Source organism: Bombina bombina, chromosome 7 (genome assembly GCF_027579735.1).
Source record: "Bombina bombina isolate aBomBom1 chromosome 7, aBomBom1.pri, whole genome shotgun sequence".
Classification (NCBI taxonomy): domain Eukaryota; kingdom Metazoa; phylum Chordata; class Amphibia; order Anura; family Bombinatoridae; genus Bombina; species Bombina bombina.
Window position 1 is genome coordinate 213,890,699 of NC_069505.1, and position 18,260 is coordinate 213,908,958.

Consider the following 18,260-nt stretch of genomic DNA (forward strand, 5'->3'; position numbering starts at 1 on the left):
GCTGTCTGGTAAATTCTCTGCTCCTGTTTTTCACATTTATATTTGAGCAGGGAAATAGTAACATTAAATAAAAGGGATTAATAGAGTGATTAAAGAGAATCCTTCTTTCACTCCTCTTGACTGAGTTTGTAAATAATGCTAATTGATACTTGGCACATAAACGCCACAAATCAAGTTAAACAAAAGCAAACTAATCATTTAAAGTGGCAGTATCCCTGAAACATACATTAGCAATAGGAGTAGTGCTATGGGTTTTCACTATTAACTTGCTCTATAAATCAAACCAGCTCAGGTGACAGCGACATTTTTTTTTATGTCCCTTAAAAGAATTATAGATTTTTTTTTAAAAGTACTACTGTATGTAATTTATATTATGTATGTATGTGTGCGTGAGCTCTGGATTGTATTGTTGTCACTGAAAAATGTTGTTTTAATAGCCATGGAAGATGAGGAACTTACAGTCAGTTTCTGGAATGGGAAGAAAGTAAATGTGCCAATTGGAGTGGCAGTTTGGATCTCGCCCTCAGTCTACAGGATGGTTTTAGATAAGCTTCACATGCCTATCAGCACCAAGCAAAAGCTTTGGGGTAGTGATCCGTTGTCCACTACTTACGTTTTTACAGACAGGTTCACTTCAGTGCCTGATCGCATGTGCACTACTGATCACTTTTGCAAGCACAAGTGGCACCACCATGGTGCACATACACAGCACATTCACCAGCATTGCTCGTGCTGCTGCTTTCCAACACAATCTAAATGTACTTGTTGCTATAATCCCAAATGTGAGCACTGGTGGCCTCTTTCACCCACAACTACAGTCTATGTCCAGAGCAGGAAAGAGAAGGAAGATGATGAAAAAAATAAAACAATCAATAAAGAAAGGGAAAGTCCCAAGACGGACACTTCCCTCCTCTATTCATCATATTCTTCCTTGTCTGATGATGATTCTGATGACCAAAGCGATGGGGAAACGTATCTATCCAAGAGCACCCTAAGTACAATGGTAGACAGCGCAGTCAACACAGATTCCAGCCTGTGGGATAAGCCCAGCCTCTATAGTGGGGAAAGACCAGAATGGAGATACTGGAAACGAAGCCATCCAGAGCCAAGTCATCGAAAGCCAGGTACTTCTTTCTCTGCCCACAAGACGGCTATAGTTCTACCACTAAGTCTATGGTACTGCAAGTTTACCAGCTAATTAAGCCTTTTCCCATTAAAGGGACAGTCTAGGCCAAAATAAACTTTCATGATTCAGATAGAGCATGTAATTTTAAACAATTTTCCAATTTACTTTTATCACCAATTTTGCTTTGTTCTCTTGGTATTCTTAGTTGAAAGCTTAACCTAGGAGGTTCATATGCTAATTTCTTAGACCTTGAAGCCCACCTCTTTCAGATTGCATTTTAACAGTTTTTCACCACTAGAGGGTGTTAGTTCACGTATTTCAAATAGATAACACTGTGCTCGTGCACGAGAAGTTATCTGGGAGCAGGCACTGATTGGCTAGACTGCAAGTCTGTCAAAAGAACTGAAAAAAGGGGCAGTTTGCAGAGGCTTAGATACAAGATAATCACAGAGGTTAAAAGTATATTATTATAACTGTGTTAGTTATGCAAAACTGGGAAATGGGTAATAAAGGGATTATCTATCTTTTAAAACAATAAAAATTCTGGTGTAGACTGTCCCTTTAAATTAAGTATGATAAAGCTGGGAGAAAGAATATACTAAGCTTATTGTAAAATCAATAAAAAATAAGGAACAATAAACAAATGAATAATAATAAATACATTACATAAAACACATATAAATTAAAAATACAGAAAAAAAGAATTAAAAAAAGAAAACAATGGGATAAGCCTAATTTTTACCCAGTACAATATCCTTAGCTTCTATTTTATTTATTTTTTAAAGCATCTGTTTTACTTAGAGGTTATTTCAAGATTACAGTCACATGACACATACAGAGTTAATTTTTGGGCACTAACATTTATGCAACAATACAATTAAATACATTTCAATCCCAGGATTGCAAACCAAGCCAAATAAAACTGAACTTTTAATATTTACATATAAAAATGAATTGCAAGAACTATAAAATGTGATGATTACAATAACCTAATCAGTTATCATCATCATGAGCAATAATTTGAGAGAAGGAATTTATTATTAAATAGATACCATGTTAGTCAATAGGTTTACTGCACAAACAATCCTCTGCGGAGACCTTCCCTAACACAATTCACACTATGATTAAATGCATTCACCGGAAATAGGGACAATCAATTGGGCTTATCACTAGATGTTTTGTTCACTGCCGAATGCGGAAGTAGGAGGTTATTTTCGGTATTCAGATCTTTTCGGAGCCTAATATCCTCTTATGCAAGTGAAACACACTAAGATATGTGCAAAACCAGATGTGTGTTTCACTTGCATAAGAGGATATTAGGCTCCGAAAAGATCTGAATACCGAAAATAACCTCCTACTTCCACATTCGACAGTGAACAAAACTTTAGCTTTTTTTTTTACTATAATGTTTTTATTATACAGTATATATATATATATATATATATATATATATACATATATATATATGTTTTTATTATACAGTATATATATATATATATATATATATATTATACAATATGATGGTACACAGAGCGCCTACTACTTTGGGGGACCTGTGGCTCTGATAAATTGACCCCTAGCGGTCAAATGCAAATGAAGATACAGAAAAATCAGAAATATATCAGAGCGCCAAATCACAATGGCAGGGTCTAGGTGAAACCATATGTTCAAGAAATTTTATTCATACAGATATGGTACATAAAACATAAATAAAATTGCAGATTAAACAAATAAAAACAAATAATCAAGGATCCAAGATTTCACAATGTATAAAAAGCCCAAATTCTTGGGTGATTCACAATGTTGTACAACGGTGGCAGATTAAAAACATAAAATTATACAATTGTCTTGCTGATGTTTAGTCTGTGAATAATGTGGACCTAAGGAGGTTAAATAGCAGTGGTCCTACTAATTGTGGTATATGGTGTCAATTGATACTTATATCAAAGCGATTTAATAAGGTGTCTTGTAAATAGTAATTTGTGTGATCAGATAGTCTAGCTAGTGGTCTCCATAAGTTAAACCTTATATCAAAGTGACTAGCTAGACTATCTGATCACACAAATTACTATTTACAAGACACCTTATTAAATCGCTTTGATATAAGTATCAATTGACACCATATACCACAATTAGTAGGACCACTGCTATTTAACCTCCTTAGGTCCACATTATTCACAGACTAAACATCAGCAAGACAATTGTATAATTTTATGTTTTTAATTTTATGTACCATATCTGTATGAATAAAATTTCTTGAACATATGGTTTCACCTAGACCCTGCCATTGTGATTTGGCGCTCTGATATATTTCTGATTTTTCTATATATATTATACAGTATCTCACAAAAGTGAGTCACCCCTCATATTTTGGTAAATATTTTATTATATCTTTTCATGTGACAACACTGAAGAAATGACACTTTGCTACAATGTAAAGTAGTGAGTGCACAGCCTGTATAACAGCAGTGTAAATTTGCTGTCCCCTCAAAATAACTCAACACACAGTCATTAATGTCTAAACCATTGGCAACAAAAGTGAGTTAAGATATAATAAAATATTTACAAAAATGTGAGGGGTGTACTCACTTTTGAGAGATACTGTATATATATATAAAACTTTCTTATACAGCCTGTGCCACATACATGTTGTAGAAACAAGTTATATATTATGTATATTACAGCTAATCTATTATCTATTTCTAGAAATAGTGTTAATTGTCATAAAAATAGGTTTGGAAAAGCCAAATTATAACTTAGTTATATCATATATTTTTAATGTAGGGCCACATTGGAATTATTTATTTATCTATAAACAAGATTTAAGTGCAATAATTCCGAGAAGTACTTTAGAAAGATCAGTGTCGACCAACCTCAGTCCCAGGGTCAGCAATATGGCCGCCATAGCTTTTCATCTGTCCCCTCCCTACATCTCCAAATGTGATCATAACCTCACAATACACACCTACCCCGCTCCCATTATAACACACAATAACTCACTAAAAACTGGCGCTGAGGAAGAGGGGAGCTGCAGACTTAAAATGTCTGAGGACCTCATTAGGTTGTACAGAACTGCTTTTTTTTTTTTTGTAAAATATACATATAAAAACTATAACTACTATTTTACAATTCCAATAATATTCTACTTTATATATAACACAGTTCCATTTTTTTATGACAAAATAGAATTCCAGTAGTTACACTATTATAGTTACATTAATATTTATATATAAGGTTTGCACTAGGACTTAATGATTTACCATTTGTAGAATAATCTAGGAATTTACAATATACCATTTGTAGTACAATCTAGGAAAACTCACGATATACCACTTATAATCTAGGACTTCCTGATATACCATTTGTAATATAATCTACAAACTCATTATATACTGTTTGTAATATAATCTACAAACTCACGTTATACGATTTGTCAAATAATCTACAAACTCATGTTATACCATTATTAATATAATCTACAAACTCACGTTATACAATTTTTTGTAATATAATCTACAAACTCATGTTATACCATTTGTAATATAATCTACAAACTCACGTTATACCATTTGTAATATAATCTACAAACTAACAATATACCATTTGTAATATAATCTACAAACTCACGATATACTGTTTGTAATATAATCTACAAACTCATGATATACCGTTTGTATTATAATCTACAAACTCACGATATAGCATTTGTAGTATAAAATACAACTCACAATATACCGTTTGTAATATAATCTACAAACTCACGATATACCATTTGTAATATCATCTACAAACTCACGTTATACCATTTGTAATATAATCTACAAACTCATGATATTCCGTTTGTAATATAATCTAGAAACTCATGATATACCGTTTGTATTATAATCTAGAAACTCGCGATATACCATTTGTAATATAATCTACAAACTCACGTTATACCATTTGTAATATAATCTACAAACTCATGATGTACCGTTTGTAATATAATCTAGGACTTCCTGATATACCATTTATAATATAATCTACAAACTCATGATATACCGTTTGTAGATTATTTGACAAATCGTATAACGTGAGTTTGTACATTATATTACAAACTCATGTTATACCATTAGTAATATAATCTACAAACTCACGTCATACAATTTGTAATATATTCTACAAACTCATGTTATGCCATTTGTAATATAATCTACAAACTCACGTTATACCATTTGTTATATAATCTACAAACTAACGCTATAACATTTGTAATATAATCTACAAACTCACGTTATACCATTTGTAATATAATCTACAAACTCAGGTTATACCATTTGTAATATAATCTACAAACTCGCGTTATGCCGTTTATAATATAATCTACAAACTAATGATATACCATTTGTAATATAATCTACAAACTCATGATATACCGTTTGTAGATTATTTGACAAATCGTATAACGTGAGTTTGTACATTATATTACAAACTCATGTTATACCATTAGTAATATAATCTACAAACTCACGTCATACAATTTGTAATATAATCTACAAACTCATGTTATGCTATTTGTAATATAATCTACAAACTCACGTTATACCATTTGTTATATAATCTACAAACTAACGCTATAACATTTGTAATATAATCTACAAACTCACGTTATACCATTTGTAATATAATCTACAAACTCAGGTTATACCATTTGTAATATAATCTACAAACTCGCGTTATGCCGTTTATAATATAATCTACAAACTAATGATATACCATTTGTAATATAATCTACAAACTCATGTTATACAATTTGTAATATAATCTACAAACTCACGTTATACAATTTGTAATATAATCTACAAACTAACGTTATACCATTTGTAATATAATCTACAAACTCACGTTATACAATTTGTAATATAATCTACAAACTAACATTATACCATTTGTAATATAATCTACAAATTTACGTTATATAATTTGTAATATAATCTACAAACTCACGTTATACCATTTGTAATATAATCTACAAACTCATGTTATACCATTTGTAGGGGGCAGCATTTCCAGAAACAAATTAAAAAACAAGATGCCCACATCTGATTCCAGAGTGTCATTTTCTGATGCTACCAATCAGAGCGCGTTGTTTGACACAATTTTTGATTCCCCACTCAAACGGCTTACAATGAAGGATGTACTGGTTCACAAGGATTTTGACCCAACCTACAAGGTATGTAAACGACATGTATCACATGAATTTCTAGTAGGGTTATTCAAAATCACTACAGTTATTAACTGACCAGTGATGAGATCTTTTTTTTTTTTTTAATTTTGCTTGTGAGAGGTTACTGAGAAACGTAATGTGTCCTATATAATGAACGAATACAAAATGTTTTCATTTGTTTATTTTGCTTCTCTGTCTATTAGATAAACAAAATGAACAAATTCATTAATTTTGTATTTGTTCATTTGTTTGTTTCGCTGATAAACAGTTTTCAATATTTCACAAACATATGACAAAAAACACATTCGCCTAGATTACGAGTTTTGCGTTAACAGGGGTGCGGTGCTAACGAGCAGTTTATGCTCACCACTCACTTACAGACAGCGCTGGTATTATGGGTTTTTACAAACCCGGCGTTAGCCTCAAAAAAGTGAGCGTAGAGCAAAATTTAGCTCCACATCTCACCTCAATACCAGCGCTGCTTATGTTAGCGGTGAATCAATGGGGGAGAGCCGGCTGAGAAAAAAACCTAACACCTGCAAAAAAGCAGCGTAAAGATCCTAACGCAGCCCCATTGATTCCTAAGGGGAAACACATTTTATGTCTACACCTAACACCCTAACATGAACCCCGAGTCTAAACACCCCTAATCTTACACTTATTAACCCCTAATCTGCCGCCCCGACATCGCCGACACCTGCATTATATTATTAACCCCTAATCTGCCGCTTCGGACACCGCCGCAACCTACATTATACTTATGAACCCCTAATCTGCCGCCCCCTATGTCGCCGCAACCTACCTACATTTATTAACCCCTAATCTGCCGCCCCCAACGTCGCCACCACTATAATAAAGTTATTAACCCCTAAACCTAAGTCTAACCCTAACACCCCCTAAATTAAATATAATTAAAATAAATCTAAATAAAATTACTACAATTACCTAAATAATTCCTATTTAAAACTAAATACTTACCTATACAATAAACCATAAGCTAGCTGCAATATAACTAATAGTTACATTGTAGCTAGCTTAGGGTTTATTTTTATTTTACAGGCAACTTTGTATTTATTTTAACTAGGTACAATAGTTATTAAATAGTTATTAACTATGTAATATCTACCTAGTTAAAATAAAGACAAATTTACCTGTAAAATAAAACCTAACCTAAGTTACAATTACAACTAACACTACACTACAATTAAATTAATTACCTAAATTAAATACAATTAATTACAATTAAATAAATTTACGAAACCCCCCCACTAAATTACAGAAAATAATAAAGAAATTACAAGATTTTTAAACTAATTACACCTACTCTAATCCCCCTAAAAAAATAAAAAAGCCCCCCCAAAATAAAAAAAAGCCATACCCTACACTAAATTACAAATAGCCTTTATAAGGGCCTTTTGCGGGGCATTGCCCCAAAGTAATCAGCTCTTTTACCTGTAAAAAAAAGTACAAATACCCCCCAACATTAAAACCCACACAACCAACCCTACTCTAAAACCCACCCAATCCCCCCTTAAAAAAACCTAACACTAACCCCTTGAAGATTACCTTACCGGGAGACGTCTTCACCCAACCAGGCAGAAGTGGTCCTCCAGACGGGCAGAAGTCTTCATCCAACTGGGCAGAAGTGGTCCTCCAGACGGGCAGAAGTCTTCATCCAGACAGCATCTTCTATCTTCATCCATCCGGCGCGGAGCGGGTCCATCTTCAAGACATCCAACGCAGAGCATCCTCTTCTGTCCACGGCCGATGACTGAATGAAGGTTCCTTTAAATGACGTCATCCAAGATGGCATCCCTTCAATTCCGATTGGCTGATAGAATTCTATCAGCCAATCGGAATTAAGGTAGAAAAAATCCTATTGGCTGATGCAATCAGCCAATAGGATTGAACTGGCATTCTATTGGCTGATTGGAACAGCCAAAAGAATGCCAGCTCAATCCTATTGGATGATTGGATCAGCCAATAGGATTTTTTCTACCTTAATTCCGATTGGCTGATAGAATTCTATCAGCCAATCGGAATTGAATGGACGCCATCTTGGATGACGTCATTTAAAGGAACCTTCATTCAGTCGGCGGCCGTGGACAGAAGAGGATGCTCCGCATCGGATGTCTTGAAGATGGACCCGCTCCGCGCCGGATGGATGAAGATAGAAGATGCCGTCTTGATGAAGACTTCTGCCTGTCTGGAGGACCACTTCTGCCCGGTTGGATGAAGACTTCTGCCCGTCTAGAGGACCACTTCTGCCTGGTTGGGTGAAGATGTCTCCCGGAAAGGTGATCTTCAAGGGGTTAGTGTTAGGTTTTTTTAAGGGGGGATTTGGTGGGTTTTAGAGTAGGGTTGGTTGTGTGGGTTTTAATGTTGGGGGGTATTTGTACTTTTTTTTACAGGTAAAAGAGCTGATTACTTTGGGGCAATGCCCCGCAAAAGGCCCTTTTAAGAGCTATTTGTAATTTAGTGTAGGGTAGGGCTTTTTTTATTTTGGGGGGCTTTTTTATTTTGTTAGGGGGATTAGAGTAGGTGTAATTAGTTTAAAAATCTTGTAATTTCTTTATTATTTTCTGTAATTTAGTGTTTTTTTTCCGTACTTTAGATAACTTTATTTAATTGTAATTAATTGTATTTAATTTAGGTAATTAATTTAATTATAGTATAGTGTTAGGTGTAATTGTAACTTAGGTTAGGTTTTATTTTACAGGTAAATTTGTCTTTATTTTAACTAGGTAGTTATTAAATAGTTAATAACTATTTAATAACTATTGTACCTAGTTAAAATAAATACAAAGTTACCTGTAAAATTAAAATAAACCCTAAGCTAGCTACAATGTAACTATTAGTTATATTGTAGCTAGCTTATGGTTTATTTTATAGGTAAGTATTTAGTTTTAAATAGGAATAATTTAGTTAATTGTAGAAATTTTATTTAGATTTATTGTAATTATATTTAAGTTAGGGTTTTTTTTTTCTCCCTTCCCACCTCTCTCTCTCCCTCACCCTCTCCCCCTCCCGGCCTGGTTGATGACTGAGAACAGAGGCAACAGAAAGTCAACCGTTTTTATGGTTTTGGGTTAAGTTGTAAATAGTTTTTTATTGTTTAGATGTTTAAAATAAGAGAAAAATCTTCAAAGGAACGGAGTGTAAAACCAAGAGCAAACACTGGAGCTATGGCTCTCAACCCATTGGACTTACTGTATTACATGGACACCATTTTCTAAAGTCAGGCATAAACATCTGTGGTACTAACTGTATGCATATCGATTGTAAGAATTGACTGAGGTTATTATTGTACTTGCTTCGTTTCCTTTAATAAAAGTGAATTTAAAAAAAAAAAAAAAGTTAGGGGGGTTAGGGTTAGACTTAGGTTTAGGGGTTAACTCATTTAATATAGTGGCGGCGACGTTGGGGGTGGCAGATTAGGGGTTAATAAATGTAGGTAGGTGGTGGCGATGTTAGGGATGGCAGATTAGGGGTTAATAATATTTAGTGTTTGCGATGCGGGAGTGCGGCGGCTTAGGGGTTAATATGTTTATTATAGTGGCAGCGATGTCCGGCAGATTAGGGGTTAGAATATTTATTTTAGTGTTTGCGATGTGGGGGGACTCTGTTTAGGGGTTAATAGGTAGTTTATGGGTGTTAGTGTACTTTTTTAGCACTTTAGTTAAGAGTTTTATGCTACGGCTGCGGAATCTGTATAGCACTGCGGAATCTGTTGGCGCTCTACAAATAACCGATAATAATAATAATACGGCATTGTAGTGTAAAACTCTTAACTACTGACTTTTAAATGGGGTACCAGGCTAAACAGGAGAGGGTCTACCACTCACTTTTGGTCCGACTCGTAATACCAGCGCTATGCAAGTCCCATTGAAAATATAGGATACGCAATTGACGTAAGTGGATTTGCGGTATTTCCGAGTCTGGCTAAAAAAGTGAGCGGTACACCTGTACCTGCAAGGCTCGTAATACCAGCGGGCGTTAAAAAGCAGCGTTAGGGCTCTTAACGCTGCTTTTTAACCCTAACGCACAACTCGTAATCTAGGCCATTGTTTTGCAAATTGTATAGCGACTTGTATGTTTTACAAAGATATGTGGCCCTTCAAAATCAATCACTACAAAATGATTGCTTGAGATTCCCTAAAAATAGTTATATAATTATTTAGTTATAAAATATAATTTTAATAAAACTTTTTTAATATATTTATTGAATATTTTTCAAATAACTTAATAACTAAACAAAAGTCACATATAGATGAAGACCAGGATCCCACTCAATGTTTAGACACAAAGGTTATTAATTGAGTAAATATCAGTTACTTTTTTATCCAAATTTATTGTTTTATCTTAAAGGGACATTAAACGCTAAATACATTTTATAAGCATAGTATTGAGGTTATTCCCCGCCTCCCTCTAGTCATGGGTGCCACCGTATTGATATCTATCTTTCCCAACTCTCCATCAGATACCTGCAGGGTAACCTCGGTTCCATAATGGCTGCACTCATGATTAGAGGGGGGTGCATGAAAATATATTTAGTGTTTAGGGTCCCTTCGACCCCTTCATACCGGGGGCAAGTGTTTAAGATCAGAATGACATTCCGATGTAAAGACTTGCTTGAAAAAAGAAACCACTCGATCGTCGATGCAATCACATGATTTCAAGTCAGAGATCGGATCATGGGGGACTGCCACGATGCTAGGTACATCCCCCAGTCCAATTTCTTATTGACTAAAAGGAGGAGGGTGCAAGACGCCAAAAAAGGTAGGACATTCCATGTTGTACTAACAGCGTTTTAGTTCAGCCCTGTTGGGACGACATGGAACGTCCTAGCGGCATTTAGGGGTTAATATAAAGGAGTATTTTAAATAAAAATATATAAATAAAATACAGTAGTCATCGTCATAATATTATGGCAAACCTTAATTTATATTTATATATTTTTAAATACCTTTCCCAGCAACATGCAGCTCCTGTAGTAGAGCGTCTTGGAGAATCTGAGGTGGAAAAATTGCTCCAAAGACAAACACTTCTAGAGCAGAAGCAGAAAAGAAATATGCAGCACCGAGATTGGGAGCAAAAAAGGGAACAATATATTGACCAAAAGTACAGTGACACTCAGGAGGCTCACAGGTTAGTAACTACAATACAATCACAATATATGATTAATCATGTACAGAAGATGTGTAAGGTTTTAAAATCTCATATTTACAGTGGTCGGGGAGGTAACTTCACCCTCTGGTTTACACTAGTAAACATGTTCTTTGAAACTATATATCTGCCTCAGCCAACCATAAAAATGATAATCTCCTCTTATAAATGAGAGGTTAATAGAACTTATACATTTTTCATTGGCGATTGGGCGTGTTTATATTATTGGCACCAGTCTTGAGCCATGTTTGGTGTACAGTATGTTTGGCTTCTCTTTTGCTGCAGGTTAATTCCATTTTACAAATGCACAACACTTTTCTCTGATGTGTTGTTTAAAGTCCAGTGACGTGCGGTGAGGTCAGAGGCTGGTGAGGCACTAGATATAATACGCTGAAGAAACACATATACCGCGGGTCGCAAATACCCCCCAACAGGACAGGCTTTATACCTGAACCAGTGGACAGGTGAAATAATCAGCTGATGGGTGAGAGCAAGTTAGTAACCATGGTGTTACTGATCAGCTGATTACTTCACCTGTGCACCGGTTCAGCTATAATAAAAACCTGGCCTGTTGGGAGTACTTGAGGACCGTGGTTGAGAAACACTGCACTAAAGCACCAGCTCAACTGAAATGTGTTGATTACCTGGAGAATAAAGCACACACACTCTGCTCACATACCCACTCACACAATTCTGTGGCACAGTGCCAGTTACTAAGCAATTATACTGATACACAATCTCTTCTCTACTCACTACTGTGTTGTAAAAAGAAAAATAATTTACCATACTAAGAGGTGCCACAAATCCACTCCTAGTTTCCTATTATAAGTGTGAGAAGCTGAAAAAGACATTGCATGCAACCCTGCTCAATGGAGCACACACAAACTGCCCTGCCTAACTTTTAGCCTCACAAGGGATTGCTATATAGAGTTTAAAAGGTGCATAGTTTAAAAGGTGCATACCCCAATACCAGCAGAAAAAGCATGTAGTAAAGTGATGCATATATATCAAATACAGCTCCAATGCCAGCAGATAAATGCATGTAGTAAAGTAATAAATATTTCTCAAATTCCGCTCCAATACCAGCAGATAAAACTCTATAGTAATGTAATGTGTATATCTCAAATACAACTCCAATACCAGCAGATAAAACCCTATAGTAAAGTAATGTGTATATCTCAAATACAGCTCCAATACCAGCAGATAAAACCCTATAGTAAAGTAATGTGTATATCTCAAATACAGCTACAATACCAGCAGACAAAACCATATAGTAAAGCAAATGAATATATTTAAATTATTGAAGAAATGGCTCTGTTTAAAAAATAATGGTTGGGCTGTTTGTGACAATAGAATTTATAACAGTTTTGAGGATCAACAAAGCAGTCTGGCAACTAAAAGTTAAATTAGTGGGAAGCAGTGAAGCAAGGAAACATTTACCCTTGATTTATGGCAGGTGACAGAGCAGTAAGGCTCTATAATAAAATGTATACAGGCTGAGTAGGATAGGGGGAAGTAAATATTGATGTTTGTGGAGTGGCTGCAGTACAGATTGAGGGACTAAAGAATAAATTGAGGTTTTACGAATATTGAAGTAACTCAGAAAGTGATTTACAATTAAACTAATTATATAACAATGTCTCTGGTCCCTTGAAGAGGGTTTCAGTGAATGTTTGTGGATAGTGGCAGTTAACTCACTATGAAGCCTAAATAAGTTGTGTGCAAACCAGTGCTGTGTGAAGGGGTTAATGATGAGCTTAAGAAAAAAGAAATATATGACAGTGTGAAGGAAATGTGTGCACAGGAACACAAATGTGCATTTTCAGAAAAACTCAGTTTATATAAATAGAATAGTGACTGTTTGCTCCCAGTTCACCCCTAAATGTACTAGTGGTGCCCCAGGCCGTAGCCCTGTTTGCCTACTCCTTTAAATGGCTGGACTGTCTGACCACATGTCCCACATTAAATGAATATGCTTTGCCCCACATCCTGCCTGTGTGTTCTGTCACTGTCTGATACAGCAAATTGTGAGCTCTGCAGAATACTCTATAAGAACCTTTCTGTGTATGAGGGAGCTGCTTTGTTACTCTGACATAGATGTAATAACAAAGCAGCACTATTGTACGCAGCAAGGTTCCTATAGAGGATTTTGCAGAGCTCACAGTTTGCTGTATCACACAGGCAGGATGTGGGGCAAAGCATATTCATTTAATGTGGGACCGGATCACCTCACCATACTAATTGCTGTGCTATCGCTACTGCTACCTAACCACATGCTAGCCAACCAACCAACCGCACAGCACAATCACACAGAGTCTAAAATTAAACCTGTCCAGTCCTAAGTGTAACCATGCAGGCAACTTAGGCAATGGCAGGACAGGCTCAGGTGCTTGTAGATGATGAGCTGTAAGTGTGAGGCCAGGACCGTCATGAGTCTGAATCCAAGTGCTCCGCCGCCATCCCGGGTAGTAACTTTTACTGCAGGGCTGAGCAGCAGGATGCATGCAAGCAAAAACATGCCAAAGCTCCCACAAGCATGTTCTGCTATATTCCTTGGCGGCATTACTCACCAGGAAAGGACATTGATTTATGATATGCTCTGCTGTCATCACTGGACAGCCTCTCTCACTGACTAACAGTCTGACTAGTCACACTCACTCACTAGTTGACTGCTCTGCTCTCTCTGCTCTGCCACGTGCGGTAACGGCACTCTCACACACGTGACTAGCCTCTCTCACCTGGCTCAATCTCGGTTGTGAGAGAGGAGAGAGTGGGCTGCTGATTGGCTCCTGAGGCTGCCTCATTGGGAGCGGTATGGGCTGCGAAGAGACTTAAGTGCCACTGACCTGGTTTTAGCACAATCAGACAGGGCATGGCAGGGATCAGGCAGAATTGGCAAACCAGGCAGGTCAAGTAATCAGCAGAGGGTACTGAAAGAAGAGACCACTTTATGGGAAGGATTGTGTCAACGCCTGAAATAGCAATAAAAAAGTTTAAAAATACTGATGTAGTATGTGGGACATTCTCTATCGCTAACAGTGATGTGGATAAACACTTGTAATGTCTATCATGAAAGAAGCAATTGTGAACGCAACCAGAAAAACCTTCCTCTGTTGTAATTTTGCGAGGGAAAAAAACAGTAGTTTTGTAAACGAATGCATAGTGCTATCTTTTTCATCAGTCATTTTATCAGCTATCAGCCAGCCACAAAGATGAACACCAATAATTTAAATGTTACATAAAAGGATTAAAAATGAAGGAGCTGAAACTTTATATTTTTCAGCAATAAATAAAACCACAGACCCTTTAATACCATAATTTTAAACATGCAAGTCTCCTCTTTCAAATAAAGGTAACTTGATTCTCCAAATGGCACATATTTGATGAAAAAATGGTATTTAATTAATTAAACTTTATGGAGCTTGAATGGAATGGAGCTTGATGGCCCGTGTTTCTGGCGAGCCTGCAGGCTCCATAACCCGTGTTTCTGGCGAGCCTGCAGGACTGCTGCTCCATAACCCTGTCCGCCTGCTCTGAGCAGGCGGACAGAAATCACCACATTTCAACCCGATCGAGTACGATCGGGTTGATTGACACCCCCTTGCTGGTGGCCGATTAGCCGCAAATCTGCAGGGGGCGGCGTTGCACCAGCAGCTCTTGTGAGCTGCTGGTGCAATGCTGAATACGGAGAGCGTATTGCTCTCCGCATTCAGCGATATCTGTCGGACCTGATCTGCACTGTCGGATCAGGTCCGACAGACATTTGGTAAATAGGCCCCTATGTCTGAACAGTGTCTGCTGCCCGCTCACCATGAAGTTGGTTGGACACAGTTCCCTAGTTCGTCATTTAGTATAAAGAGCCAATAATCAGATTGATAAAAGAGCTACAACCCCCTCTCTAATAAAGATCACAGTTCAAAGGAGTAAAAGCTAGAGATGTACATTCAGTCTTGAACGAATGCAAATTTGTCTACATTTTGCTAATTCATCGAGTTGTTTGATATACAAACAGCCAAATACATTACTGGACGCAGGAGATGAAAATGAATGACTGAGTGAGAAAACTCTTGTTCATTTGCTCATGCTGTTTGGCACCAAAAAAAGGTGCAGGAGTTATATTGTTTGGTTAATAAGCTCATTTGTTTGTAATAATGGACAGGGGGTCTAACCATTAATTTGTCCATTGTCCCCTGTCCAATCCTGACATATTATTACTAATGACTGAAGTTAGGGTTAGCTGGTCTGGCACTAAATGCTGGATTTTAGCCATACAGGAATTTATGTTCTTTTAAATTTAAAAATAGGCTATTTTAATTGTTCAAATCCTATAATGTAAGATTTTTGTTAATATTAATTGTCAATAATTAGCAGTTTCCATTAGAAATAACGGTAATAAATCAGAATCCTATATTCATCTAAACTGCCTACATAAACGAAATTCAGACGAATGCAACGATTTTAGAAATCCAAAACAAATATTTCAGACTAAACAAATTTTTCGCCTGTGCACATGTAAAAGTTTAGCGTGTATTGTTAATTAATCTTTCCTCTTACAGAATGACTTATTAATGATATTTATACTCTGAGTCTGATATGTTGATATATTCTAGTTGTAATCTTATTTAATAGCTTATTATGCCATACATAAGACAAAGGATAAAACAGATTTCTATATTTCTCTTTTAGAAATAAAACATTGCGACACTTACAGAATGAAGATAGGAAAGTTAAAGAGCAACAGATCAAAAACGTACAAAACATTAACGCTAAGAAAAAGGTACATGAAAATATCAGTTTACGGACGCAGACGTTGGCAGCTGAAGACAAGAAGAAAGAACAGCGCAGGCTGGATCACTTGCGCCACGTCCGGGAGAAAATTGATCAGAAGGAGTTTGAAAAATGTGTAATAAACGAACAAAAAGAAATAAATAATGCAGTAAGTCATGAATATATTTGGAAGACACAAGACATAAAAATAAATTACTTCATTGCTTGATCAGAAAAAGGGGACATAATTAATGTCAGTTCTAGAACAGCAATGCTGAACACAGCCTGTAATTGGTGGCTACTCACATATGTTGCCCCTGATTGGCTACCTTCTCATACATTTTTGCACTAATAAAAACCACACATGCTCACTTTAATGCCCCTGTGCAAATCCACCAAAGCATTGTGCAGCACCTTATTGCAGCCAACGGATTGCTTTGTTATTGGACTTTTTGGGGGCAACAATAAAGCAAGTCAATGGGGCATATCAGTTTGCTAATTTGGCATCTCCGTGGCTTCCTCCTGCACCCATCCTAAAAACAATTATTTGTAGGCCCAGTTCTGCAGCTACAAAAAAAATCACATTTACAAACGCTTTTGTCTATGGATTATTTCCTGCTAAATTAAATGTAAAATAAAGTTATTAAAATTTTATGATTCAGACAGAACATGCAGCTTTATACAACTTTCCACTTTACATTTGTTGTCAAATTTGCTTTGTTCGCTTTGTATCCTTTGTTGAAGAGTAAATATACCTAGGCTCAAGAGCAGCAATGCATTACTGTGAGCTAGCTGATGATTGGTGGCTGTAGATATATGTCTCTTTTCATTGGCTCACCAGATGTGTTTAGCCAGGTCCCAGTAGTGCGTTGCTGCTTCTAAACCTATCCAGGATTGCAGCACCGATAATTAGGTGCATGAAATGTATCTAGTGTTTGGTGTTCTTTTAAGGCCAATATCAAGCCATAAAAGAGGTGTCATGCTACAATGTGTTTTTGTTACATGTATTAATTGTACCCACACCTTCCTAATTTTATAATAGGCAAATAAAAAGAGCACAATAAACGCTTAAAGGGACAAAGCAAACATTAAGGGCTAGATTTACCAAAGCCCTACGGCTGCAAGTTCTCAAAAGAACTTGCTCGTCGTAATTTATCAAGCAGCGGTCACCAGGCCGCCACTTCCCTAACCTCTTTGCCACCTCTATGGTGGCAAAATTCAATCTCCGCGGTCGACTCCGGCCCGAGGAGAGTGACAGCTCCTGCCTGCGCGTGATTGGCTGTGCGCGGGCAGGGGGCGGGACTGCAATGTTGAATACCTGTGGGTAATTTCGCCCCGCCACAGGCGAGCTGTATACGCACCCCTGTATGCCTAAGCTTTGATAAATCTAGCCCTAAGTGCACTGATTCATGTCCTGTATGTATGACTTGACTTATCCAATGGTTTTCAACAGAAAATCACTATTAACGTCTAAAGAACTTGGGTCATCACAAGCCTATAAATATATTCAGTATGTCATATATAGCTAGTCAAAATTTTTATATTGTTTTTTTTTTCTCCATTCACAGGAAGCCAGGAGGAGAAGGGTAGATAATCATTACCGGCAAGTGGCAGACAAAGTTTTTGAAGCAGAGCAAAAAGAGATGCAGAATGGAAATCACTGACCACAATAAATCTTGGCTTACGTCAGTGGAATGACATTTTTACTGACATAATAGGTCTTGGGAATGTTTGTGGCTTGTAAAATAAATGTGTCTTTGTACAAAATTAGAAATTGACATACGTTTACTATAAATAATTTGTGTATTGTTGTAAATAATACTGGAATATACTGAAGGAACAATCTATGTCAAAATTACTTTCAAAATACTTTAATGTGTCAGGTGGCACTGACATTAACAGACTGAGTCTGCTATGCGCCATTGCCAACAACATGCATATCGTTAATCAAATGGTGCAAACAATTAATATGAATGCACCATACAAACATACAGT

General features: G+C 36.4%; 1 protein-coding gene across 1 annotated transcript in view; it reads left to right on the plus strand.

Annotated features, from left to right (window-relative positions):
- C7H11orf16 (chromosome 7 C11orf16 homolog) overlaps nt 1-18,043 on the plus strand; it is a 31,677-nt gene extending 13,634 nt beyond the window's left edge. The window contains exons 5-9 of the mRNA XM_053689341.1: nt 438-1,124; nt 6,163-6,338; nt 11,308-11,480; nt 16,185-16,434; nt 17,834-18,043. Of these exons, the coding sequence (XP_053545316.1) occupies nt 438-1,124; nt 6,163-6,338; nt 11,308-11,480; nt 16,185-16,434; nt 17,834-17,929 (1,382 nt within the window). The 3' untranslated portion in view covers nt 17,930-18,043. The remainder of the gene's footprint in view (nt 1-437; nt 1,125-6,162; nt 6,339-11,307; nt 11,481-16,184; nt 16,435-17,833) is intronic.
- The last annotated feature ends 217 nt before the right edge of the window (nt 18,044-18,260 follow it).